The sequence below is a fragment of the Ovis aries genome, chromosome 11, assembly GCF_016772045.2.
Source record: "Ovis aries strain OAR_USU_Benz2616 breed Rambouillet chromosome 11, ARS-UI_Ramb_v3.0, whole genome shotgun sequence".
Lineage (NCBI taxonomy): Eukaryota > Metazoa > Chordata > Mammalia > Artiodactyla > Bovidae > Ovis > Ovis aries.
Genome location: NC_056064.1, coordinates 62,389,839 through 62,415,696, shown reverse-complemented (window position 1 = coordinate 62,415,696; position 25,858 = coordinate 62,389,839). Strand labels below are relative to the sequence as shown.

Sequence of the window (25,858 nt, the reverse complement as noted above, 5' to 3'; positions counted from 1 at the left end):
TTACACTGTTTTACCTGTTGGATTTTTAAATTTAAAATTAAGAAGCAGTTTGCTTTCAAATCTCAAGTGAAATGTGAATTTCTCAAGAGCTAATGTTTTGTTTTCCTTCAACAGCTTTAATGAACCGTCTTTAGGTAGGGTGACCATTGTATGTGGATCTGAATCTCAAGTGACCGAGCTCACCTGTTTGGTTTAGGAAAAGGAGTTTTAAAAAGTTAAAGTTTATTTTTCTTTTTGCTTATCCTACTTTGAGTGATACTCATTGTGAACATGTTATTGAATTAATCTTAAATTCTTACAAGTTGAATCCAGTGTTTTAGGGCATACTGTATATTTTAAAGATGTTCTGTTCGTCTTTTTAACTTCCCACACAGAAGGTTGGCTTTGTTATCACCGCTAATAGTAATGAGGAGAGGAGAGGAGCATAGCACTGGTTTTCTTTTTATGGGTAAACCTTAAAAATAGCCAAAGAGTCAAGTTCAGAGTAAAAAACTAATATGCTGCTTGGTTTCCCCCTTTTTCATTTGCCCTTTCAGAATGGGATGGTAACAAAAGATTTGACAAGGCTAAAAACACTTCTCACAGAAACAGAGGTAAGACTATTTCAGCCAATCTCTTTGGGCAGAGTCTGACTTATTCTGAACGGCACGTGTTCGGTATTAAGATGTGGATGCTCACTGGGCATCAGAGGCTTTAGCGGTGGGCGGGGAAGCTGTCAGACTTTCTGTAGCCGAGCTTGCTCCCATCCTAGGAGCTGTGCTTCCTCTCAAGGTGCTTGTGCATCCCAGGCCTTCTGTTTTGTCCCTGATTCTTTTTAGCTGTCTCTGTCCAATAAATGGAAAGGCGACTGGGAAATTTCGGTTTTTAACTACATCTGGCTATTAGAAAATATTTTCTAAGTAACTAATAAAAGTCTGTGATGTTTTTATGGAATGAGTTTAGGTGATGGAAATAATGTGTAACAGGGTAAATGGTGAACAAAAATATGCTCTGGTGATGAGTTGAAGGCCAGGGACATCAGGGTGTGTAAAAGGCCCGTGGATTTGAAAGTCTCAAACTCCTGTTCTCATAAAGTCATGTGAATGTATTTTTACTTAGCTGTCTCATTTTATTTTTTGTCTTATTTTTAAAATAGCTGTTTTGGTCAGCTTTTATCATAAATGGAAATCCATGTAAAATGACTGACTGATTGGCTTATTTATTTAAAAACTGGCACCTACTGTATGCTAGGTATTATGCTTGGTGCTGTGGGTTCAGCCCTGAACGAGACACTCGTGGTCCTTGTCCTTGGGGAGGTTAGAGTCTTGGGGAGGACATAGACAATAAACTAATTAATTAAACACAGGCACAGGTGTAATTCACATTGAGGTACATGGGATGAGCTTTCTGTGATGGAAAAATAACTGGAATGGTAGTGAGGGGATGAGACACTTAAGCTCAGTTGAGAATTAAGAAAGTGCTGTGTCCTGGAGAGTGAGGTGAAGGGTGTTCCCGTCAGGCCGAGATGATGAGAAGAGCACCCAGGTGTAAACCTTGACCTCCTGTAGGTTACATTCACACTTCAAATCTCATAATGCATTACAGTTCATAGCAACAAATAAGTATGCAGAGAAGACAGTCATCTTGAGTTACATAAGCTGGATAAAGGTACTGTTTTGCTACAATTCAATAGGCTTTTAAAATATATTATTTTTTTAGTCTTATTATGAATTAACTGAAAATCAAAAAGCTCTAACTTCAGAGCCATTTCCCTCTGGTATTTATGTGGTCTTTATAATTTCTAAGAAGTAAAAGAAGACAATTATAAATGTTTTAGACTTTTAAAATGGAAACATAAAATAAGATGATTTTTGTTTTAAGATTCTTGGCCTTGTTCTCCTCTCTTATCACCTTGATTGAATTAGCAGCTTTACATCTGATAATCATGCACAAATATATGTAGAGTTTTATTTTTGATATTTATAATCCTTTTCTGTATAAGTTCACAAATATCATTTGACTCTCATTTTGTTACCGTACTTTTGGAATAAGTGACTTAAGTTTTGTTTATAATTTCTGTGTAACCAGAGTAGTAGTATTTTTGGTTAGTGAACTGGTACTAATAAAAAAATCCATCCAGAAAAAGCTAACAGACAGTGTTACTCTTATTTATAATTACACTTGATGTACTTAAAAATAGCAACAATTTGTTATTTAAAGATTGGGCTAAGCTGATATCTAACCTGTAAGTGCTAGTGGATTGGAATAAAGACCTGAAACTAAAGGCTGACTAATGAAAACAGAGAGACAATACATATTCTTCAGAGAAATTTCAATTCCAAATCAATATTTGATTCTAAGAATTCTAGCAGTGTGAAATGTGTCTGCTTTCCCTGAAGGTCTCAGTAAAGACCTTATTGATGCTGCCTTTCTGTCTTGGGGTCTGAGCATATAAAAAGGGTGTTTTAAAATATACAATACGTTGGAACCTAAAAGCCACAGTGGCCAATTTTCTTATTCTTACCAGCTCTTCTGATGCGGGTGGGCAGTTCACCAGCACCCCTGCCTCCCCGCCCCCCTGCCCACGCCGAGAGCTACAGTGTCAGCACAGACGTACCTGCCACTGCAGACTGTCGTAGGTGCGGGCTCAGAAGCGCGCCGTGTGTCTTTCCCTTTTAGCAGCTGCAGATGCTTTAAGCTTTATTTCATCACTAAAACACCTTCCCCCATTTTCTCTTGCATATTTGGTAAATTTATTTTGATAAATTTTTTTAGAGGAGATACTTTCAATTCATGCTTGAAGTGAATTTTTAGCTCTTATATTTATAAATTCTGTGTAATTGGAATCATATTTTAAGGGCTAGTGTGGGACTATACCATTTAGATCTTGCTTATAGAATTTTAAAGGATCATTTAATACGTATTTTTGGTGGGTATAGAGTCTTCATAATGTGCCAAGGTCTAGCCCCGGTGGATCCAGGGAATTCAAAGGGGAGACAGTGTAGGCGAGGAAAAACTTATTTATTTAGAAATATAAAAGAAATTAAGAAGAAATACTATAGTAGGAAAATTTAGTGGAGAAAAGAGGCTGAGTAACTTGGTTTACGGGGAAAGCCAATAAAACTTCAGGACAAGAAGTTTGCACCGTGGGCGTTAGGCCACCAGTGCTCCTTTGAATAGCGGAGGGTGCCCCGCCTTGGGCTCCCTCTCTCACGGGGCGGGACTTAAAAGCCAGGGCAAGTTAGTAGACTTGGCGAGCCTCCCCGCTCCAGATGGGAATTCAGCCAGAAAAGGAGAGGGAGGGAGAGGGAGAAAGAGAGAGAGAGAGAGAGAGAGATGGGGGAAACCAGATTTCCAAGAAAGTAGTTCGAGAGACTAGTCCGAGAAACTGGTCCATCCCTTATTGTTCAGAAGGCCTTTTATACTTTTGATTGTACATAGAGATCAATGGATAATACAAAATTATGCAGTGTCAACCACCCTGACTCTTATCGAGACCAGGCTTTCTCTGTGCATACCTAGTTGTATACATAAGTCTTAGGTGATTTACATCATCTTCTGGCCAGAAGGCCAATTAACATTTTATGGCCCTTTTCTGATAAGGGTAATAGTGTTGTTCTTCCCAAAGTCTGGTGCCACTCTCAGAAAGCACTAAATAAAGTTACATTCTTACATAGCAAGGACACAACAATTTATAACAATGAAAGAAGTACAGTGATTTATAACAAAGAAAAAAGTAATTAACTCAAAAGTCTAGTGTTGCTAACATCAAAACTACTATATTCCTATTTCTGCATCCCGATTACATTGATTAATATCCTCCCAGGTGCCTAAAAGATAAAGGATATGGAGGCCTGGCAGCAAACATTAACTCAACAAACTCTTCACCAAATTAATTCTTAACTCTAAAAGGCTCTATATCTTTAAGAAGTTTAAGCTTTGTGCCTCTCTCGGTTGGGGGACTGTAAGCAATTCACAAATTGTAAAAATCCGGGGAACCTGTCAGGCAAGTTAGAGAGCCATCAAAGGGGTTTGAGCTGAAACATTCCTTTCATATGCAGGAGACTGAAGCCCTGAGTTAACTTTTTTCCAGAGAATGTTAGAAGAGTGGAAAGCACAGTAATGAAGCAGGCAGACTCTGGTTTTTTGGGGGTAGATGTTCAGGAAAACCCAGGGGAGCCCCTGAAGCCTGACTCGCCTTGCCCATCAGGCCTCTCCGAATGACCTTGTCATGGGTGGGGTCTCCCATGCTGGCTCCCGGCAATAATGTGAATTATGTCCCGATTTATTTGCTAGCTTCTACATAGTCTTAAACTTGGTCCTCATTTTATGAAAAAAATTGAGTTGTCTTCAAAAACTATTTAGTAAGTAGTTTGAGAATCAGAAAGCTTTTTCCTGGTTTAATTCCAGCCCAACCTCAAAAGGGTCCAGTTTAATCAGTGACATGTAAATTATGGTGATATTGCTTCAGGCATATCCAATTACCATTTACGACATTCTATGAGAAAAAACATTCCAAATTTCGTCTTGGGGTACTGTTTGCTCCTTGTGATTCAGTTCAGCATTTACTGAGTGCTATGCTGTTCACGGGTCTGTGGGTTTTGGAAAGCTGAGAGATCCTTGGAAAAGTCTGAAGGGCCAACCCAAGCTGTGCGTAGTTACTGTGCCCACAGGGCTACCTGTGGTCAGTAAGTGCTGTACCCGAAGAACAAGCAGGGAGAGGGGAGATGGAAACCAGGGAGGCTAGGGTGTGAGAACTGCAGTTAAAGGACGGAGGCGGCTGAGGGCAGACCCAAAAGTGACTTGCTACTAAGTTGGCAGTTGGTTGGCTTTGGGGCAGATGAGACGAGCAGAATGAGGTGCTTACAGGGCAGTGGCAGTAGGGTCAAGTATGAGAGAGACACGAGGGACGTTCTAGGCCTCGCTGGGCAAGATTTGGAGACTGGTCAGAGCAGAACAGAAAAGGGAGGGCTCAAGATGTCTTTCAGGATTCCAGTCTGGCTCTTTTTGGGGAAGGTGAATCCATTAGCTTGAGACAAGCAGCCCTGGAGCATGATGAGGTTTGGAATTAAAGTTGGTGAATTTTATTTTAGACATACTGCAGTTTGAAGTGCTTGGGTAGTTACCCAGCCAGCCAGCCAGCCAGCTACCCACCTTCCATCCATCCATCCATCCATCCATCCATCTATCCACCTTCTATCCATCCATCCATCCATCCATCCATCCAGCTACCCACCCACCCATCTACCCATCCATCCATCCACCCATCTATCCACCTTCCATCCATCCATCCATCCATCTATCCACCTTCCATCCATCCATCCATCCATCTATCCATCCATCCACCCAGCTACCCACCCACCCATCTACCCATCCATCCATCCATCCATCCAGCTACCCACCCACCCATCTACCCATCCATCCATCCACCCATCTATCCACCTTCCATCCATCCATCCATCCATCTATCCACCTTCCATCCATCCATCCATCCATCTATCCATCCATCCACCCAGCTACCCACCCACCCATCTACCCATCCATCCATCCACCCAGCTACCCACCTTCCATCCATCCATCCATCCATCCATCCATCCATCCACCTTCCATCCATTCATCCATCCATCTATCCATCCATCCACCCAGCTACCCACCCACCCATCTACCCATCCATCCATCCACCCAGCTACCCACCTTCCATCCATCCATCCATCCATCTATCCATCCTTCCACCCAGCCACCCACCCTTCCATCCATTCATCCATCCATCTATCCATCCATCCACCCAGCTACCCACCCACCCATCTACCCATCCATCCATCCACCCAGCTACCCACCTTCCATCCATCCATCCATCCATCTATCCATCCTTCCACCCAGCCACCCACCCTTCCATCCACCCATCCATCCACCCATCCATCCACCCGTCCAGATTTACTGGGCCTTCATTATGTGCCAGACCCTCTGAGGCACAGGAATGCAGACAGGCAGTTAGGTGTAGGCTGTTAACAGTGGATCCGTATGTGGCTGACAGGGACCTAGCAGGTAAAATGCTATGGAGTCGTTAAGTGAAAATGCTTTAGCTGGCACTCAGTTGAAATTGGGGATGTGGAGCTTACTTAGAGTAAAGTAAGAGCCAAAGGGGCAGATGGAGGACTTGTCTGCATTAGAGGAAATCAGAGTGAGTGGGTCCTCAGCCACGGCCTCTGCTGTGGGAGAATGGCTGATCCCAGGCAGTGAGCAGTGGTTATGCACTCGATGGAGGTGGGGTGGGGGTGGGGGTGATGCCGCCCCAACTGGCCCTGCTCCAGATGTTAGAAGAGAGAGCTATATACACAGCAGGGGAGGGTGCTGCTCCCTGGGGCTCAGGACTGGGGGCTGAGACTGCTTTTGCGCACAGGTAATTTTTATGTAGGGAGTTTTTATCAGTTTCCTTAATGAGGGCCACACAATTACTTCTTTTTCATATTTAAATATGGAACCATAGAGCAAAGAGCAAAAAATACCACTTGCAATATTAGTGTTATTAAGTTTCTAAATTTTCCATCTCAAGCTTTTTAAAATGTTGAAATTTTCCAAGTTTAATTCAGATCAGCTAGCTATTTCTTATATAAAAATTTCTTTCATTTGAAACATTGCAGACAGCAACTAGTAACGTCCTCTCTGGATATCATGTGGAAGACTTAGAGGAGGGTAAGTACTAAACTGTGCACCTTCTGTAGCTGTAATCACACTTGGGCATTGCTTCTGGTTGATTAATGGGAGGAAATTTCTGTGTTACAGTACAGGTTAGTGGAAGCATAGAAAAGAATATAAACATTTCATTTACGAAGTGTGGATGAAAGCAATTTTTCCCTAGCCCCTATTCATAGAATAATAGAGGAATGGAGGTGGGAGGTAATTGCAGAAGTCATCTGTTTCATCCCTTTTCCACCATATATGTAGCTTTAACTTTAAACCCCATTCGTAACGATCTGTGGAGGGAGGTCTTTTCTCCTCTCTCACGCTCTATCACATGCGGTCGCAGTTATTACCTTTTGGAAATTGTCCTGCCGGTTTAAGGTCTGTGGGCTCTTCTTCTCTTCCCGGAGGAAGGTGGAGAGAGGCCAACGCTCACTGAGTGTTTGCTCAGTGACGTCTGCCGTTCAGTGGCTTTCACAAAACGAGTACTGAGTTCTTAGAGCCCTTCTCCATCTTTTTGATAGGTGATGAAACTGATGTTTGTTAAGGTCCAGTAATTTCCCAGTCACACATACAGTAAAGGGATGACTCATAGTTTTAAGCTCAGTCTAGCTCAGTGGATTTTGTCAGGAGGTGTGGGCTGGGCACAGTGACTTGTGAGGAGGCAGGAAACAGCCTCAAGGCCCTGGAGGCTTTGCTGCTGTTGAGCCTTGATGGCTCCAGCCTTTTTTCTTGGACACTTTGTTTCCCTTGGATTATTTGGAACCTTTTATCTGAGTGCATCAAAATTCACTGTATTCAGAAGTAAACACATGTTATTTTTAGCTCCTATCTCAGAATTCACCTTTATGAACTTGAATTGTTAAAAAAGGATTACTTTATGCAACGACGTGTGTCAGACACCCCCTAAGGAACGTGGATGGTTATGTGAAACTTGCTCCATATACGGGACTGGGATTTGTTTTACAAAATTTCCTCTTCCCAGGAGACCATAATTTTCTGATGATTCTGGAAGGAGTTCCTAATAGAGATGTAACTCATACCTAAGACGCGCAAGCATGCCAGCACCTCGCCCTTTAGGTGCCAGGGGAGAGACTGCACTTGGGAGTATGTCCACCAGTTGCTGGGATAGAGTGAGGGTCGTTGACTTGGTACAGCGGTTGTGTAACTGCTCCTTCAGGGATTTCTAAGGTTCATGTGGCTAACTGATTTAATTCGTTTGATTGGTGAATTACTTTTTTTGGTAGAGACAAGCATGTCATGTTCATTTTACATCATCTGAGATGATGTGTATGGAGCGTTAATAGTATTTCTTACACATTAAATATCAGAATTATCAGCAAGCCTCAAATGATAAGACTATATCCTGATTACTCTCTAGGATCTTGTAATGGTTGGCATTTCCGCCCACCACCTAGGGGAATCACAAGCAGCGAGGAATATACTTTGTGTAAAAGGTAACGTGATTTTTTTTTTTAAACCAATGACATATCTTTATTCCAAAGGATAGTTAATTTTCCTTCACTTTTTGAAAATAATTCAAATTTAAAGAAGATAAAGGAAGCGAAGGAAGAAGTATAATGATTGAGAAAAATGGTTTATTTTCAGTTTGAAACAGAAGCCATAATGGTTATTATCATTAAATTAAAAAAATCAAAACCATATTGATGATCCTTCTTTTACTTATAAAGAACAATGATCTAAATGGAAATTGTTAAGACTTTTGTCATACCAGTTGGAATAATATGATTTAATTACTGGTCTCTTGTTTATGTGAAATTTACCTAACCTAAATTATGATTTAAACTGGAGTTACCTTATATAAACTGAAATAGAGCATAAAATAGATACATGTTGAATTATTTTGATAACTTTTCTAAGGAAAAAGAAAATCTATTACCTTCACATAATCTTATATAGAATTTATGAGTAGTTTATATTTGAAGGGCTAACCTTTCAAAATTTAGTGATTATGTTAAGGTAGAAAGAATTATTAAAGTCACATCAGAAGGTTCTTTTTATAAGAACTAAGTGGTTTTTTAGATACAAGTTGTAATTACTCTAGATTGCTTTTGATAATGAAGGAAATTCGATATGTAGTTTTGATTTTATAGTAAAACATAAAGAAACTGAGAGGAAATTTGAAGATTCCGGTGGTAGAGAGGTAGGACGCAATCTGATGCGAAGGATGCGTAAGAAACTTTGTAGTCCAGATAGAGTATCAAGCCTTCCATTTTTAGGGAAATAATTTAAAGCAATAGGAAAACAATATTTGGCTCATTAAGATATACTAAAGAGGAAAAAAATGCATGATTTTAAATGTCTTATATGACACATATGAGAACTTAATAGCATAGTTTAAGTTCAAATACTTTGTATGTCATCAAAAAAAAGCTTTAAACACACTTATCTTTTCAAGTAGGATGAGCCACTTGATGGTTCATTTTGTATTTCTTATTGTCCATATTTTCCCAATTGAAAAATTATCTAAAACATAGCATCCTTTTTAACACTTTTGCTATTTATAACTTGATTTTCATTTTTTTTCCTCTCAGATCTTTCATTAATTTTGTAATGTTTCAATTGTTTAAAAACTGGCTGGATCTCTTATTTCATAGAGTATTTAAGACTTAAAGTTACTGATCAGTCTTGAATTTTTATCTGTTTTGACCATCGAATTGTCAGTTGAATTTTCTGAGTCATAAATGTTGAGAAATCATTAAATATCTATCCTTTAAAATGAACATTTGTGAATTTACCCATTGAAGAACTTAATCTATGGAAATAATTAAGATTCTTATATAAAACTTTTATTCTTAATTTATTTAAAACTTAAAGCAAATTAATGTAGTCCAGTATTTTCAATGAAATATAGGTAATAGTAACGTAGAGAAGAGGGAAGGGATTACATTTGAAGGTGAAACGTAGAAGTTTTGAAATGTTAATTCAGTGACATATTATATTTTTTTTTCAGAACAAAATTCCTAGGATGTGGAAAATTTTCCGTAGATGCTTTTAGTTTGGGAAGTAGGGCATACCTGTGCTTGACAGACTAACCCTCTTGATGTCAGTGATGCTTTAGCGAGACTGCTCTGGCAGGAACTGTCCAAGAGAGCTGTTCTGTCACGAAGGGGACTGCCTCCAATGCCCATTTTTGCGGGTGGGGCTGGTTGTGGATGTGTTCTGCTTTCTCACCCCTTATTCCAGGGAAAGAGGTCAGTGCACGTTGGGCGGGGGGAGAGGGGCTGCTGCCTCATTGACTGCTGTGAATGTTCTCTAACCTCTTCTTCCTCCTCTGTGATAAACAAACCCTTTCAGGAGATGAAGTTTTGTTTTTGTTTTTGAAGAGGCAGAGGGCAAATGCTGGAAGTTTATCTTTTACATCGTCCAACAAAGTATATGATAAACAGTCTCTCCTGTTCTACTTAGATTTTTAGAGCGAGGAATCTGTAGGTATGGCGCGCAGTGTACTTCAGCACATTCCCAGGAAGAGCTAGCAGAATGGCAGAAAAGATACGCTTCACGGTTGATAAAACTGAAACAGCAGAATGAGAATAAACAGCTCTCAGGCAGTTACATGGAAACCTTGATAGAAAAGTGGATGAATTCATTATCTCCTGAGAAAGTGGTGAGGAAAATAAACTGCATTTTTTTTGTTTGTTTGTTTTAAACAGTGACCTTGTTTGAATTTTGACTTTATTTCATGCTGTCTTTTGGTTTATATCCCTATCCTCTATGAAACACTTGATTCTTGATAAAGTGTTTTGGTAGCAAAAGTAGGCCCATTTACTACAATAAAGAGCAGAGCTAAGCCACTTGTCTGGAGACTTGCAAGAGTTACACTGACTTGCCTTCACTTTTGCTGCCACTTTGTCGCTGCTGCTGTTAGTCTTTCTATGTCTCTTAGTTTAGCTTTATTGTATTTTGTACTTATAAAAATAACTGAGAATTAATGTATACAGTACCTTGCTTTGTAAACAGTTCCATCAGCATCTGTACCGTTGACGTTTATTGACCATGCCAAAGCGCCTGTGTTCTTAGGAACGAGAGCGTAACGGGACCTGCTCTCTGTTTTCAGCTCAGTGAGTGTGTGGAAGGAGTGAAGGTGGAGCATGACCCCGGTCTGTCCGTCACCGTCAACACCAAAAAGTCCCACCAGACCTGGACCTTCGCTCTCACCTGTAAGGTATGAGTTTTGTGATAGTTAAACAATGTGAATTGCTTTCCATTTTCTTAGAGTTTTATTGGACCTTTAAATCTGTACATTGAAAGAGCACTGAAAATTATGTAGGTTCTATATTATAATAAAGTGTATTTCTGTATTTTGGTCATCAAGGCTTTATATATATATATGTATATTTTGAGATTTTGGGGATAAAATCTTTGTAAGTACTGAGATACTTGCTTATTTATTTATTTATTTGGTGAAGATATATTTGACATATTTGACATGTTGTCTTCCAAACTTGAAACGTAGGATGGGGTTCATGGCTTATAGTTAACTATTTAAAAGTTGAATTCTTTAATCTGGCAGTTCTAAACTATTAAAACAACTTGTTTTTATTTTTGATTTTGTGAAATCACAAATTCTGTGATAACAGATTTTTTATTTGAGGCATTTTCTGCAGTGCTTCCTATCTTGAATTATAATGTTTAAAGTTTAATAATGAAGCAAAGTAAACAATTTCTGTTAATATGTGCAGTGGAAAAGTTTTGTGTACTTTTTTGTAATGTCTCCTCCACTGTACCATCTGCATCTTGGGATGAGACATCTGGGAACATCTGGCTTCAGCTGTGAACCCAGTCGAGCGCTTTCAGAAGCAACTGCTCTCCTGAGAGGATGTTTCACTTGGGGCCAGGGGTGGGAAATTGGAGGTGCTGGCGGCACAGGGTGAAAGCGTCTCCACAGTGAGGAGGGCCGTGTCGCCGGGAGCAGGGAGGCTAGAGATGTAGTGCGGACAGATCGCTTTTGGAAGTGGCGACGTTATTGAGATATAATCGGCATCATGAATATATCATTTTAACAAATGATTTTTTAACCGTTTTGATTTTTTTTTCTTAAATGGCTTATGAGTACAATTTGTATTTTTAAAATAGTATCTTAGAAGCGTGGGAAAGTAAACGTCCCTTATAGAAATATTTTCATTGAAGAGCCCAATTACAACTGGATTTTCAACCCCTTGTACTCAACGAATCATTCTAACTTCCTTGTAGCCTGCAAGAATGCTGTGTCGTGTAGCATTGCTCTATGACGCTCATCGTCCTCATTTTAGTATTGTTGCAATATCTGCCGGAGATAGCACTACCCAGGTATCACAAGAAGTCCCGGAAAACTGTCAAGAATGGATAGGAGGGAAGATGGCCCCAAATGGATTAGATCATTACGTGTATAAAGTCGGGATAGCATTTAACACAGAAATATTTGGAACTTTTCGCCAAACCATAGTTTTCGACTTTGGATTGGAACCAGTACTCATGCAAAGAGTAATGATTGATGCAGCTTCTACAGAAGGTAATATTTAGACTTTTTCCCCCTGATACTATGTATTAAAAGGCACTATAACAACATTAAAAGATATGTATTGGCCCCTAAATATTCCATGGATAGGGAGGGAACAGGAGGGAAAAAGATCCCAAGTTCTTTGACTCATTTACTGTGTGATGGAATTGGAATGTTTGCGTTATACCCTGGTCACTTTATATAGTCATCAGGCAAAGCTTGCTTTGAGGTTCCCCAGGCTGGTATGAGCAGGTGATCAGGCCTCTTTTTGGTCTGCCGACTTCATTGGTTGATTTTATTCAGCACAGTAAAACCTTCCAGTATTAATTTGGGTAGAATATAATTTTAATAGTAATTGTGAATACACCTACAGTGTCTATTTCCATGTTCTACTGACGGTCCAGTTAACTTTGTTCATATTAGTACATTACCTCTGAATGAAAAGTCTTAAATAGTAGCTTTCATAAGTTGATTTCACTAGTATAAAGGAGACCAAGGCGCCTTTACTAGGATCTGCTTCTTACTCTTGGGAAGAGGTCCTGGTTTCAACATGTAGGCACCCGTGGAGATGCTGAATTTCTGTGTAAATTGTCTATTACTGCCTCAAGTTACACTTTATGCCAAGATCCAGCTGCTGAGGGAAGGGCACGTTAGTCTACATTTCTTTGGCTCTTGGTTGGATTTGGTGGTGGTTTAGTCACTAAGTCGTGTCCGACTCTTTGAGATCCTGTGGACTGTAGCCCCCCAGGCTCCTCTGTCCAGGGGATTTCCCAGACATGAATACTGGAGTGGGTGGCCATTTCCTTCTCCAGGGGATTTTCCTGACTCAGGGATTGAACCCACATCTTCTGCATTGCAGGTGGATTCTTTACTGCTGAGCTACCAGGGAAGCCCCATATGAATTTTAAAAGTTTAGCAGAGGGGTGAGGGGGGGGGTGGTTAAAGATGTGCTTCTCACAAATTTGTGGAAAAGGACATTTACAGAAAGAGAAAGTTAGTGACTTTTCCCCTTACTTAGGACACAAACTGTTTTATACACTTTATACCTCAGCTTTGAGTAATGGGAGATTTTTGCTTGACAACGTTGATTTGGAATTCTGCTTTGAATATCTGGAAGCTATATGTTGGAAATTCTTACATTTAAATTTGAAAACTTGATATTATTCATTACTTTTGGGCTAGCAATATATGTTAACATTAGCATTAAAAGTTTGTGTCTTAAAACTTATCTCCAGCTGTCAAAGTTGTTGGTAAATTAAGGACATGTTTATACACACACACACACACACACACACATAATTATACATATATAAATATATAATAGAAAATTATAGGAAATTTAATAGAAAATAGATTTTTAAATTTTAAATTATTAAAAATAGATTTTAAAATTATAGGAAAATTAATAGAAAACAGATTTTAAAATAATCTAATTGTCAATGAATACTGAATATAACTGAGTAGAAGCATGTAAAAAGTGTGCTATTACTCCACTCTTTTAACTTTCCATCAGCCTCATTGGGGTGTCCATCTTACCTCTGTGTAGCTGTCTTAGTGAAAGGAATGATGTTGAAAAGGATAGCTGAAATCCTAGTGTGGGTTTCCTTTGGGATTTTGTTTTATTAAAGCCACAGACCCAAATGTTTTCTAAGGAAGAATGTTGTGTCCAGTTCTGGAATTAGGAATCATTTCATCTCATTCTCTTTAAGAACTAGAGGAATATCCCTGTTTTTAATAAACTCCACGTTTCCCATGCATTTATGGCATACCTCTTCACCCCTTGTGCTGAGTGCAAAGAACACTGGAGTTTTTCCTCCTCACTTCTTATCTTATCCACTGTCCAGGTTTTGTTAATTTTGATAATTTTCAAGTCTGCCGTCCTACATACTTCAAGAGAAAACGGACCAACCCTTTGGATACTTTATTAGAATAGTAACTGTATGGCTGAAATGAGAGCATTTCACAGTAATCAGAGGGGTGAGGGAAGCTGGGTAGCGAGTCTTGTGTCCTGCTGGTTGGCTCCAGCTTTGAATTCTATTTTTGATAGTGGCAGTTCTTCCCTTATGTTATCTTCAGGAAATTAGGCATGTTCTAACTATCTTTAAGTTTTTCTTATGAATGTCTCTTAAAATACTTGTGTAGCTTCTACCCATCATATCTCAGGGTAACAAGTTCCATAGGTTTATAATTTGTCAGGATTTCAGTTATTATTATAGAAGTTGGGTAATAAGGCAGCATTAAACTCTTCCTAAGTGATTTTATAAATATTGATTCTAACCTGTTCACGTTTCATCTTCCCAGAATTTCTTTCTTTTTTTTTTAGCCCGATCTAGATTGAAGAAAAGTACTTAATTATCGAGAATGAACTGGTTCGGGCCGCCCTGGGTGGTGCACACATCTGGGTTAGACATGGGCAGGTGTGCATGTGTGTGCACGTGGGATGAAACGAGCCCTAAGAGTGGTTGTGTCCAGCATCCCCGGGGGAGCCTCAGCTTCCTCCTCTGTTTGAAGAGGAGCTTTTAGGACCTAATGACCTTTAAAGGTTGTTAAATGGAAATTAAACAAGTTTAATTTAAAGAAGCTTTTTACTGCTGAGAGGACTGGAGGCAGAATTTTGTGTCAAGACCAACATGGCTAGGGAAACAAGCGGTTCTTACAGGAGATTCCTCAGTAGTCTCTGGCCCGGCTCTTGCTGGACACCTGAGCTAATGGCCGAGATCCATAGTCTGTAGACTTTATCTGATGCCGGCACGCAAGGATTTTCTCAAGATTGTTCTTTCTGCTCCCCTAGCTCTCCTCTCTTCTGTATTGTATTTACAGTTAGTAAAAAGAGGGAATAAAAGTTAACATTGTTTTGGATTTGTTTTGAAATTCTTGTGCTTCCTGCTGAAGATACTCATTTAAAAAATTTCATAAAATCATGGCACTAAGTAGATAAAATGAGAAAAACAAATACTATTGCTCACGGCACTTTTACCAAAATGCCTGAATACTTTTAGCCCAGGGTGGAATGGTTTTCTGTATAATTTGTTTTATATATTAAATAGGTAATACTAAAAGTTTTTTTTTAGAGGAAAGTTATACCATTTTAGTTTTGTTTTTATCCCAGTTACTTAAATGGGAAGAGTAACTAGTGACTTTTTAAAGAATGGGAATATAATATTGATGTAGGCATAGTGTGAATCCATTCCTTATTTAAAATAAATTTAAGAAGTATAATTTCCCTATGCCCAAAGAATACACATCCTTTTATTATACATTCAATTGTTCAGTACTACGCAGAGTTTAGTTTTTCCCTTTCTTTAAGGGGTGGTTATTTGGGTTGTCACTGCACCATTTGTATTTCTCCTTTTGACTTTTGAATTAAAGAAAAGTAAGTACATTCTTGCTGCTTTGTTAATAGTATCTGATCTTTCGTGACATGGTATAGTCTTGTTTTAGGAATGTTGGCATTTGTATAATTTAAATATCTTTTATAGCTGTGCTCTAATGAATGAGTAGGAAAGGCCCAATACTAGTGTGATTTAGGATGAAAATGCTTATTTTATGAAACTTCTGCTTTTGAGGCTATCGCAAAAACCGACCATCACTGTCTCTTCCAGAGTGTTTTTAAAATGCAAAATTTCGATGAGAAAACCATCTTTGTATCTTGATGGTTACAGTAGTGTTGATATAGCTGTTTGGTGAGTAAGAAAACTTGGTTCCTTTTCAAGGAACAAAGACTAGAAATTAAGACTTTCCCATTTCAATCTTTAAAGATAATTAGGATGCACTATTTTCTAATATTGAGAAATTTCTCTTGGAGGATGATTATTCTTACATGTTTATAATTTATATATAGCATTTTAATATAGTAACAGCTCTCACTAAGCAAGACAAGACAGTTATACAGTCTGCTGTCATTTCATAGATAGCACAGGTTAACTTTGTACTTTGGAGACTAACCTCTGTTTAAACTTGTTATTATTTCTTCCTGAATTTTAGTAAGTTGCAAGACCATCTTTCCAAGTATATCATATAAAAACTGGCCAGGTTTCACCCTGAAGGTGTCTGTTTTCCACCCAGCAGAAGGCTGAGACACACACACACAGGGAGCCTGTCAGGCTCCAAGTTCACGTCGCAACGCGCTTTGCCCTGTGCCGCGTTCTCCCTGGAGCTGGCAGCCTCGAACAGCCGTTCATTTTGACATTGTGCCCTGCTCACCATGCAGTTTAACTGAGGCTAAACTGGATTCATCTGAAATGGCATTTGAATAGTGCATTGTACCATGCTTTAATGTGCAGTTTACTGTGGGAAAAAGACACGGAAGGTTTCCGTTTGTTGTCGGTTGATTTTCAGAGAGTTTCACTGTGCTTTACCACACAAGACCCAACCTCTCACAGTTTTCTGATCTTTTTCTCTAATGGGGCAGGTATTGCTGGCAGGAGGAGAAAAGTCATTATCGCCTAATAAAGATGTCTTATGAAAGATTTACCATACTTTCTTTCTGCAGATCAGATTTCTGACTGAAGAGTTAAATTCTAAATTCTGCTCTGTATTTTTAAAATGTTAATAACTATTTCTGGTGTGTCCTAGCCTGAGGTAGAGAAGAATATTTTTTACATGTATTCCTATTTATGTTATTTTGTTAATCTAGACCAAAAAAAAAGATTTCTGATGTGGGAAAAATACTCTGTCAAATGGGGTTTTGTACTGTTTCATATTTTAGAACTTTAGCTCTAGCATACAAAATTCTCATACCAAAATGCATAATGTATTACTTGAGAATTTTAATGTTGTGTTCCTTTATAAATGTGTTTTTTGTTTCCATTTAGATCTTGAGTACCTGATGCATGCCAAACAACAGCTAGTAACTACAGCTAAACGTTGGGATTCTTCTTCTAAGACTGTTGTAGACTTTGAACCTAATGAAACTACTGATTTGGAGAAGAGCCTTCTTATCAGATACCAAATTCCTCTCTCTGCTGACCAGCTGTTTACCCAGTCCGTTTTAGACAAATCATTGACCAAGACCAACTATCAGTCACGGTTGCATGACCTTCTTTATATTGAGGAGATAGCCCAGTATAAGGAAGTAAGCAAGTAAGTTACTTTAGAAACACTTTTCTTTCTTTCTTTTTAAAAATCTCCCCTTTGGATGGTATTGTTCATATTTAAACTAAGGAGGGGTGCCTTAGTGAAGTCAGGTAGTGAAGTGGCTGTTACTCAGTAGCTGTTCTTCAGCACTGGTGCATGAGCCTCTCCAGGCAAGCACTGAGCTGGCCGTCCGGGCAGGCACTGTGCTGGCCGTCCGGGCAGGCACTGTGCTGGCCGTCCGGGCAGGCACTGTGCTGGCCGTCCGGGCAGGCACGGAGCTCGCCATCCGGGCAGGCACTGAGCTCGCCGTGGCGTCTCGTGTTCAGTGCCGCTTTCCCGTTCCACGTGACTCTGCGTGTTCTGGGAGTATGAGTCCATACGTGGTCCTTGCTCTTCAGGAGCTTCCTCCCAGGGGTAGAGCAAGCACTCAAAGATTATTTTTTGAAAAATGTACAAAAACTGAAAGAGACCACATATTTTGAAAAGTAATCATGAGAGTCGTATTGAGGGAACTCACACTGGTCTCTTACATTTTAATTACAAGTGTCGGACTGTAGGAGCACCTCAGAGGTGGTGCAGGTTCAGTTCCAGGCTCCGCAGTAAAGGGACTATTGCAGTAGTGCAAGTCGAGTGAGCGCGTTGGTTTCCCAGTGCACGTGAGTTAGTGCGGTGAGCCTACACTATCATGTAGGCTGTTAAGTGAAATAGCATTATGTCTGAAAAAATACACATATCCTAAGTAAAAATCCTTTATTGCTAACAAATGCTGGCCATCGTCTGGCAGGCCGTCATCTTTTTGCTGCTGGGGGGTCTTGCGTCAAGTGTCGGTGGCTGCTGACTGATCAGGGTGGTGGTTGCTGAAGGCCGGGTGCTGCGGCAGCTTCTTAACAGGCAGCAGTGGAGTCTGCTGCATCGATCTACTCTCCTGTCATGAGCAGTTTCTCTGGAGCATGCCGTGCTTCTTGGCAGTATTTTATCCACAGTTAGAACTTTTAAAATTGGAGTTAGTCCTCTCAGACCCTGCCACTGCTTTATCAACTGAGTTTATCTCATGTTCTGAATCCTCTGTTGTCATTTTGAGTCTTCACAGCCTCTTCACCAGGTGTAGATTCCATCTTAAACCACTGTCTTTGCTCGTCCGTAGAAAGCAGCTCCCAGCTGGTAAAGCTTGGGCACGGTTGCAGCAGTCCCGTCACGTCTTCAGGCTCCACTTCTGCCGTGCTCGCTGTCACTTCTGCACCTGCAGCTCCTCCTCCACTGAAGTCTTGAACCCCTCCAAGGCACCATTCCAACAAGACTGTGGCTAATTTTGATATTTTGACCTCTTCCCATGAATCATGCATGTCTTAATGGCATCCAGGATGGCAGAAGGTTGACAGAACCTTGACAGGAGGTTTCCAGTTTATTTTGCTGAGATCTGTCAGAGGAATCACTGTCTATGGTAGCCTTAACCTCCCAAAATGTATTTCTTAAATAATGAGACTTGGAAGTCGAAATTACTCCTTGATCCATGAGCTTTAGAATGGATCTGTGTTGGCAGAATGGATCAGCATTAGTCGTGTTGTTCATCTCCATCAGACCTCTTGGGTGACCAGGTGCATTGTCAGTGAGCAGTAGTATTTTGAAAGGAATCCTGTTTGCTGAGCAGATCTCAACAGTGGGCTTAAAATAGGTAGTAAACTGTATTATAAGCAGATGTGCCGTCATTCAGGCTCTGCTGTCCCATTTATAGAGCATAGATGGAGCAGATTTAGCATACTTCTTAAGGCCTTAGGGTTTTGGGGATGATAAGTGAACATTGGCTTCAGCTTAAAGCCATCAAATGCTTTAGCCCATCATGAGATTCAGCCTGCTCTTTGAAGCCAGGCATTGACTTCTCTCTGACTCTAAAGTCCCAGGTAGAGTCGTCTTCTGATAGAAGGCTGTTTCGTCTACACTGAGAGTCTGCTGGTTAGCGCAGCCACCTGCATTAATTATCTGAGCTCCATCTTCTGGGTGACTTGTTACAGCCTTCATATCAGCGTTTGCTGCTTCACCTTGTACTTTTACATTATTGAGATGGTTTCTTTCTTAAATCTCATGAACCAAAGTCTGCTAGCTTCCAGTTTTTCTTCTGTGGCTTCCTCCCTCTCTCAGTTCAGCTCAGTTCAGTTACTCAGTCATGCCCAACTCTTTGCGACCCCACGGACTGCAGCACACCAGGCCTCCCTGTCCATCACCAACTCCTGGAGTTTACTCAAACTCATGTCCGTTGAGTCGGTGATGCCATCCAACCACCTCGTCCTCTGTCGTCCCCTTCTCTTCCTGCCTGCAATCTTTCCCAGCATCAGGGTCTTTTCAAATGAGTCAGTTCTTCACATCAGGTGGCCAAAGTATTGGAGATTCAGCTTCAGCATCAGTCCTTCCAAGACTCATTTCCTTTAGGATGGACTGGCTAGATCTCCTTGCTGTCCATGGGACTCCCTCTCTCAGCCTGTATAGAATTGTCAGGGCTTATTCTGGATGAGGCTTTGGTTGAAGGGAGTGTTGTGGCTGGTATCATGTATCCAAACAACTAAAATTTTCTACATATCAGCAATAAAGCTGTTTTTCATTCTTACCATTTGTGTGTTCACTGAAATACAATTTCTAATTTCCTTCAAGAACTTTTCCTCCACTTTCACAACTTTGGCTAACTGGTGCAAAAGGCCTAACTTTTGGCCTGTCTTAGCTTCAGCAGGCTTTCTTCATTAAGCTTATGAATCATTTCTAGCTTTTGATTTAAAGTGAGAGATGTTACTCTTCCTTTCACTTGAGGCTGATTATAGGGTTATTAATTTGCCTAATTTCATTATTGTTGTGTGTCAGGGAGTAGGAGGCCTGAGGAGAGCAAGAGAGATGGGGGAATGGCCAGGTGTGGAGTGGTCGGAACACGCATTTGTTGACTGTTGGTTGTCTTGAATGGGAGCATTTCATGGCATCCCAAAACAATTAAAGTAGTAACATCAAAGATCACCACCACATGTGTAGCTGTAGTGGAAAAGCTTGAAATACTGTGACAGCTAGCAAAATGTTACACAGAGACACGTTATAAGCAGTTGCTGGAAAAAATGGTGCCTATAGCCTTGCTTGCCTTAGGGGTGCCGTAGACGTTCAATTTGTTAAAAAATAAAAAAAATAAACAAAAGCAATACCTGCAAAGGACCATGAAGTGCAATAAGATGAGCTCTGCCTATGCTTTTACATGGTTGCCTTAGAACCCCTTTCTGAAAATAGATTGGATGAAGCCTCTCAAGATTAGCAAAATGTATTTTGACCTGAGGCTGAATTTGATAGATATATATATATTTTTTTAATTTTTTTAAGAGATTTTTTTCAAAGAAGTCCAGATATTAAGATTCCTTTTTATGTTAACTTTTAGTGTGAGATGTTTGGAGTTGGTAAGAATAGTGCTGCATTTCATTTAAGTTTTAAAAGATGCTTCCGAGTTCTTTCAAGATTTTTTTTTCAACGTCTCTTGTCCTCAGCTACATATTGCTCTGCATTCAATAGTGATTCCACCTTGAAGTGAAATCAGTTTCGTTCTAAGATAAACATTTTCAAAAGGAATTGGCCTTGGCTGAAGCTGCTGTGTGCATGCGCATCCGAGTGTGTCATGGCCTGCTGGGTCGGGCTGCCAGCTGAGAGCTGGCAGAACAGGCCTGCTGCATGGTTGCTTGTTGGGGCATTGCGTTGCAGTGGCTCAGGCCTCTGCTGGTTCAGCCTAGCTTGGCCTCAGGAGACCCAGGTGCTTTTTGACATATGACCTTGGTTGACTTTTGTTGTCATTTATTTAGTCAGCAATTGCACAAAAGGAAATTGACTATAGCTTTGAAGTTTTTTTAAAGTTACACTCAAGAGGGCTTCTCTGGTGGTTTAGACAGTAAATAATCCGCCTGAAATGTGAGAGACCTGGATTCAGTCCCTGAGTTGAGAAGATCCCTTGGAGAAGGGAACAGCTATACACTCCAGTATTCTGGCCTGGAGAATTCCCTGGACTGTATAGTCCATGGGGTCGAAAAGAGTCAGACACGACTGAGTGACTTTTTCAAGAGGTTTCACTATTTTTAACACTGATGGAACCATATATCATTTATCTTCTTGTTTAGTTGCTAAGTTGTGTCTGACTCTTTGCTGCCCCAGCACACCAGCCTTCCCTGTCCTTCACTGTCTCCTGGAGTTTGCTTACACTCATGTCCATTGAGCCAGTGATCCCATCCATCCATCTCATCCTCTGTCACCCCCTTCTCCTTTTGCCTTCAGTCTTTCCCAGCCTTAGGGTCTTTTCTCATGAGTCGGCTCTTCTTATCAGGTGGCCAAAGTATTGGAACTTCAGCTTCACCATCCTTCCAGTGAATATTCTGGGTTAATTTGCTTCCATGGGCTACTCTTCTGCCACTTCCAAAAATGTTAGAAAGTCTGTAAGCTTTAAAGTTGATTTCAAAGTGTGGCATGTAACAATGGAAATATCTTTGCCAATTGGGATGTATTTTATACTCTAGGTATTTGAGTTATTAAATCTCAGAAATACATATTATTTAAAATACTTATAACTTACTATTGTCTTTTTAGTTTCAGCCTATTAGCCTTTTAGAAAAATTAAATATTGGTAACTGTCACTTTGAGAAGGTCTCTGATGTTTGCTTCTTGAACATAACAGTGACTCTTTTGTGGGAGAAGCTTAGTACTTCTATTTTCCAGTCCCTCTGCCTTAAGAGTTTTGTTGCAGGGCACAGTTGACTGTCATAAAAGAACCCTCTTACTGCTTTAAAACTGTGAGATTAATTTTTCATGCCTAAGTTGTGACCAAGTGTTTTGGGATGGCAGATTATAAAACAGGTGTAACAGTAAGACTTTAAATATTACCCAGGTTAGTTGAGAAAATATCATAGGGTTTTAAGAATTTGTTAGGGAAAAATATGAAGTAGTTGAAATGGGAATATGGTGCCTTGGAAAAAGTCAGATTATTACAAACATGTACAGTTAATTCAGTGAATAAAATTACTGAGTATTCAAAGTGTCAGGTTTTAGGCTGGTCTTTGCTGATTCTAATGCAAACAAGTTATGTTTCCTTGCCCCCCCCCCCCCCCCCCCCCCGCCAAAGCTTGAATGGCCTCTCAAGTCTGCTTTCTGGGCTAGCTGGCATTTAAGCTGAATTTTGAAAAGCAGGATTGTCAGGTGGCAAAATAGGACAAAGGTACTTAGTTTGAAGAAGCAGGATATGAGAATTAGAGCATAGAGTTTTGGGGGAAACTGCAAGTAGGTCATCATAATTTTAATGGAAGGTGCTGTGTGCTGGGGTGGGGCTGGTGAGATAGAAAGCTGTTTAAACTTTACCCGCAGAGCTGTGTATCAGACTTGGATTTTACAGAGATTCTCCAGTGGTGGTTTAGAGAATAGATTTGAAGCCAGAGTTATGGAAGGAGTTTGTTACAGTCATCCAGGTTAGAAATGCTGAGATGCAGATGATTAGGAAGAAGAGGAAGTAACAGGGCCTGGTGATTATGTGGTGGGGAATGAAGGTTGGTGATAGAGACAGAGTCAAAGACGACTTTTGACCGGGACCCCTAGGTAAACGGAGAGGGCAGTGGCACCCCACTCCAGTGCTCTTGCCTGGAGAATCCCGTGGACTGACGAGCCTGGTGGGCTGCAGTCCATGGGGTCACTAGGAGTCGGACACGACTGAGCGACTTCACTTTCACTTTTCACTTTCATGCACTGGAGAAGGAAATGGCAACCCACTCCAGTGTTCTTGCCTGGAGAATCCCAGGGACAGGGGAGCCTGGTGGGCTGCCGTCTGTGAGGTCGTGTGTAGTTGGACACAACTGAAGCAACTTTGCAGCAGCAGCTAGGTAAATGGTGCCCTTATCTGGGCTGTGTAACACCCGGGGAGGGTTGGTGTATGGGAGCATGCGGAGAGGTTGGGTACAGTCTCTTCTGTTTGCACCGAGTTTGCAGAGCACATAATCCAGGGTGCGTATTTGGCTGTTGGGTTTACAGCCCTGAGCTGAGACATCTTGGAGAGGATGACCTTGGTTGGTGAGAGGGTGACTTCAGCCAACACAAGAAGAGGGCAGGGTGGGTGGTGCCTAGTTGGGAGATCGAGGATCAGGCGGAAGGGCAGGAAGGGAACTCTGGAGAGTGCGACTGGACAGAAGCCAGTGGGAGAAGAAGTTTAAAAGAAATGGAAAGTGGTTGCAAAGCAGTAATCATGAAAAACAAAGTCAGAAATCTGTTCATCAACTTTGGCAACATAGAGGTCATTTGTGAGTGAAGAATGGGCTGTAAGGAATCTCTTCTCTGAGAAAGTTCTAATGATCACACATCTCAGTTATAAGGATGATAAAAGCAAAGTAAAAATTTAACTTTATATGAAAAAACATGAATAACCTAAGGGTTCCTATTCTTTTATAAAGCTTGTGTTCTGGGTTTTTTTTTTTTTTCTTTTTAAGGAAGGTGAACAGAAATTATATGTAAACTGGGCAGGGTGGTACATTTTTGTTTCACTTTCATTTTATGACTTATTTTTATATGAATCTTTAGTGCATATTCCAGTCTTCAAAGAATCAAATGTATCTAGATAACATCCAATCTATTTCTTTAAATTATATCCTACTTTTCTAGTTTGGATCTAGTGGAATGGTGCATAGAGAATGTGAGAAATAGAATATGGCTTTCAGGGATTCCATGTGTTACGTGTATATGATATACACACTCAGCAAGTACTCCTAGAATTCATCTGATCCTCAAGAAAGCCATATTACTAAATATTAAATGTATATTTATAATAAAACATTTTAATGTATTTTTGTAGCTTTGAGTATATTGTAAGTGTATTTTTAAATAACTTATAATGGAGCTTATAAATACTATGACTTACTACATGCATAAATAGCTGTTTTATTTTTCTTAAATATTTTTTATTGCTGTTTACTTCTCTAACTACAGTTTTCTAACTTTAAAGTATATAAATGGAAATTCAGAATTTTAATATATTTTAATTAGAATTGATTTCCTGATATTATAAACAATACAGATGTTTTTGTATAGTGAAATGTATAATGTTTTGGAAAAGGATATTTCTTTCTTTTTCTTTAAGAATTTATAAGACATTCTGGACATCATGTATCCAAAAGAAGACCTGAACGGGAAACAGTTCCAAAGCACCACTAAAAAGTAGCCTTTCCACAAATGGGTGTATAGATTATAAAACAAGTAAATTTTTTCTTGGAAGTCTTTAAACCTTATTAAGAAAAATAAAATGTTCCTATTGTTACCACTTTGTCTTCTCTCAAACAGCATCGTTTCAGAATGGCAAAGGAGAAGAGCTGTTCGTTAATTAAAATCTTTCTTTCCCTTCGTCTTTCTTGCCTGTGGGTTAATCTTGCCTCTGGGTGCGTCTTGCACACGCTTGTTCTTGTTCATGCTCACCTGTGCGCATGGAGTGGGAATGGGGGATAAGATAGCCCTGAGCTCCTCCTGCTGTGCTTTGGGCATGAGATCTGCCTCGGTGTAGCTGTGAGCAGAAGTGTATTCTGGATGTTACTCATTAACAGTACTGGAAGTGAAATTTTATGGTTAGACTCTTTTGGTAAGAACTACTTAGAAAGCATCAGCTTAATCAAAGTCTGTTGAAGTTTCAACACATACATTTCATTCTGGCTTGGGCGATTTTAAAGTCTTGATTGTCTTACTGGTGTATTCAAACAGGCTTTCACATTAAATAGTACGTGACATTTCATTTTATTTAAAAAAATCATTCTTAACTTCATTTCAAATGCTCAGACTTAAAAACGTGTGTATTCTTCGATACGACTAAGCATGCATTTTTGTAAGCATTCAGAGTTTATTCATTCACTTAAAGCTTTGCTGCTTGCAGCTTGGATTAAAGACAGAAAGATAGTATGTAATTTGTAGCTCAGCAAAGTGTAATGGATAATTAAGTTTTAATTCTTCTGTTTATTTTTATTTTGTTTTATTCTTTTATTCAGTTTTAATGTTTTCAATGTAAAAATGTTTGTAAAAAATTTAAACTCATTTTTCTACTTCTGATTTAGGTTCAATCTTAAAGTGCAGTTGCAGATCCTAGCAAGCTTCATGCTCACTGGAGTTTCTGGAGGCGCAAAGTATGCTCAGAATGGACAACTTTTTGGTCGCTTTAAGCTTACTGAAACACTTTCTGAAGATACTTTGGCTGGACGGCTGGTGATGACCAAAGTCAATGCTGTTTATTTATTACCAGTCCCTAAAGAGAAGTTAGTACAGACCCAGGGAACCAAAGAGAAGGTTTATGAAGCTACTATTGAAGAAAAAACAAAAGAATATATATTTTTAAGGATATCCAGGGAATGCTGTGAAGAACTTAATCTTCGGCCTGATTACGACACACAGGTATGTTTCCAAGAGTGGCGACTTCGCCGTGGTTGGTCTCCTGGTTAGCTGATACTCTGCTTCTGGTTTGATTTCCCTTTCTCTGCTGCAGCGAGACGTGCAGTTGGCTTGGAGCATTAATTCTGGTGGGTGGAGAAGCAGACCTTTGGTGACTTTCAGAGAAAAGTCGATTCTCTTTAAGTAAAATCTAAAATGTTCCATTTTTATACATGG

The 25,858-nt window shown here is 39.9% G+C and overlaps 1 protein-coding gene across 17 annotated transcripts in view; it reads left to right on the top strand.

The window, feature by feature from the left end:
• Positions 1-25,858, top strand: part of HELZ (helicase with zinc finger) — a 154,473-nt gene that overhangs the window by 44,710 nt on the left and 83,905 nt on the right. For all 17 annotated transcript variants that reach the window (XM_060395908.1, XM_042256542.2, XM_060395909.1 and 14 more), the window contains 8 exons: positions 537-593; positions 6,621-6,672; positions 8,042-8,117; positions 10,090-10,288; positions 10,739-10,846; positions 11,875-12,172; positions 16,975-17,242; positions 25,312-25,645. In XM_060395908.1, coding sequence (XP_060251891.1) covers positions 537-593; positions 6,621-6,672; positions 8,042-8,117; positions 10,090-10,288; positions 10,739-10,846; positions 11,875-12,172; positions 16,975-17,242; positions 25,312-25,645 — 1,392 coding nt within the window. The remainder of the gene's footprint in view (positions 1-536; positions 594-6,620; positions 6,673-8,041; positions 8,118-10,089; positions 10,289-10,738; positions 10,847-11,874; positions 12,173-16,974; positions 17,243-25,311; positions 25,646-25,858) is intronic.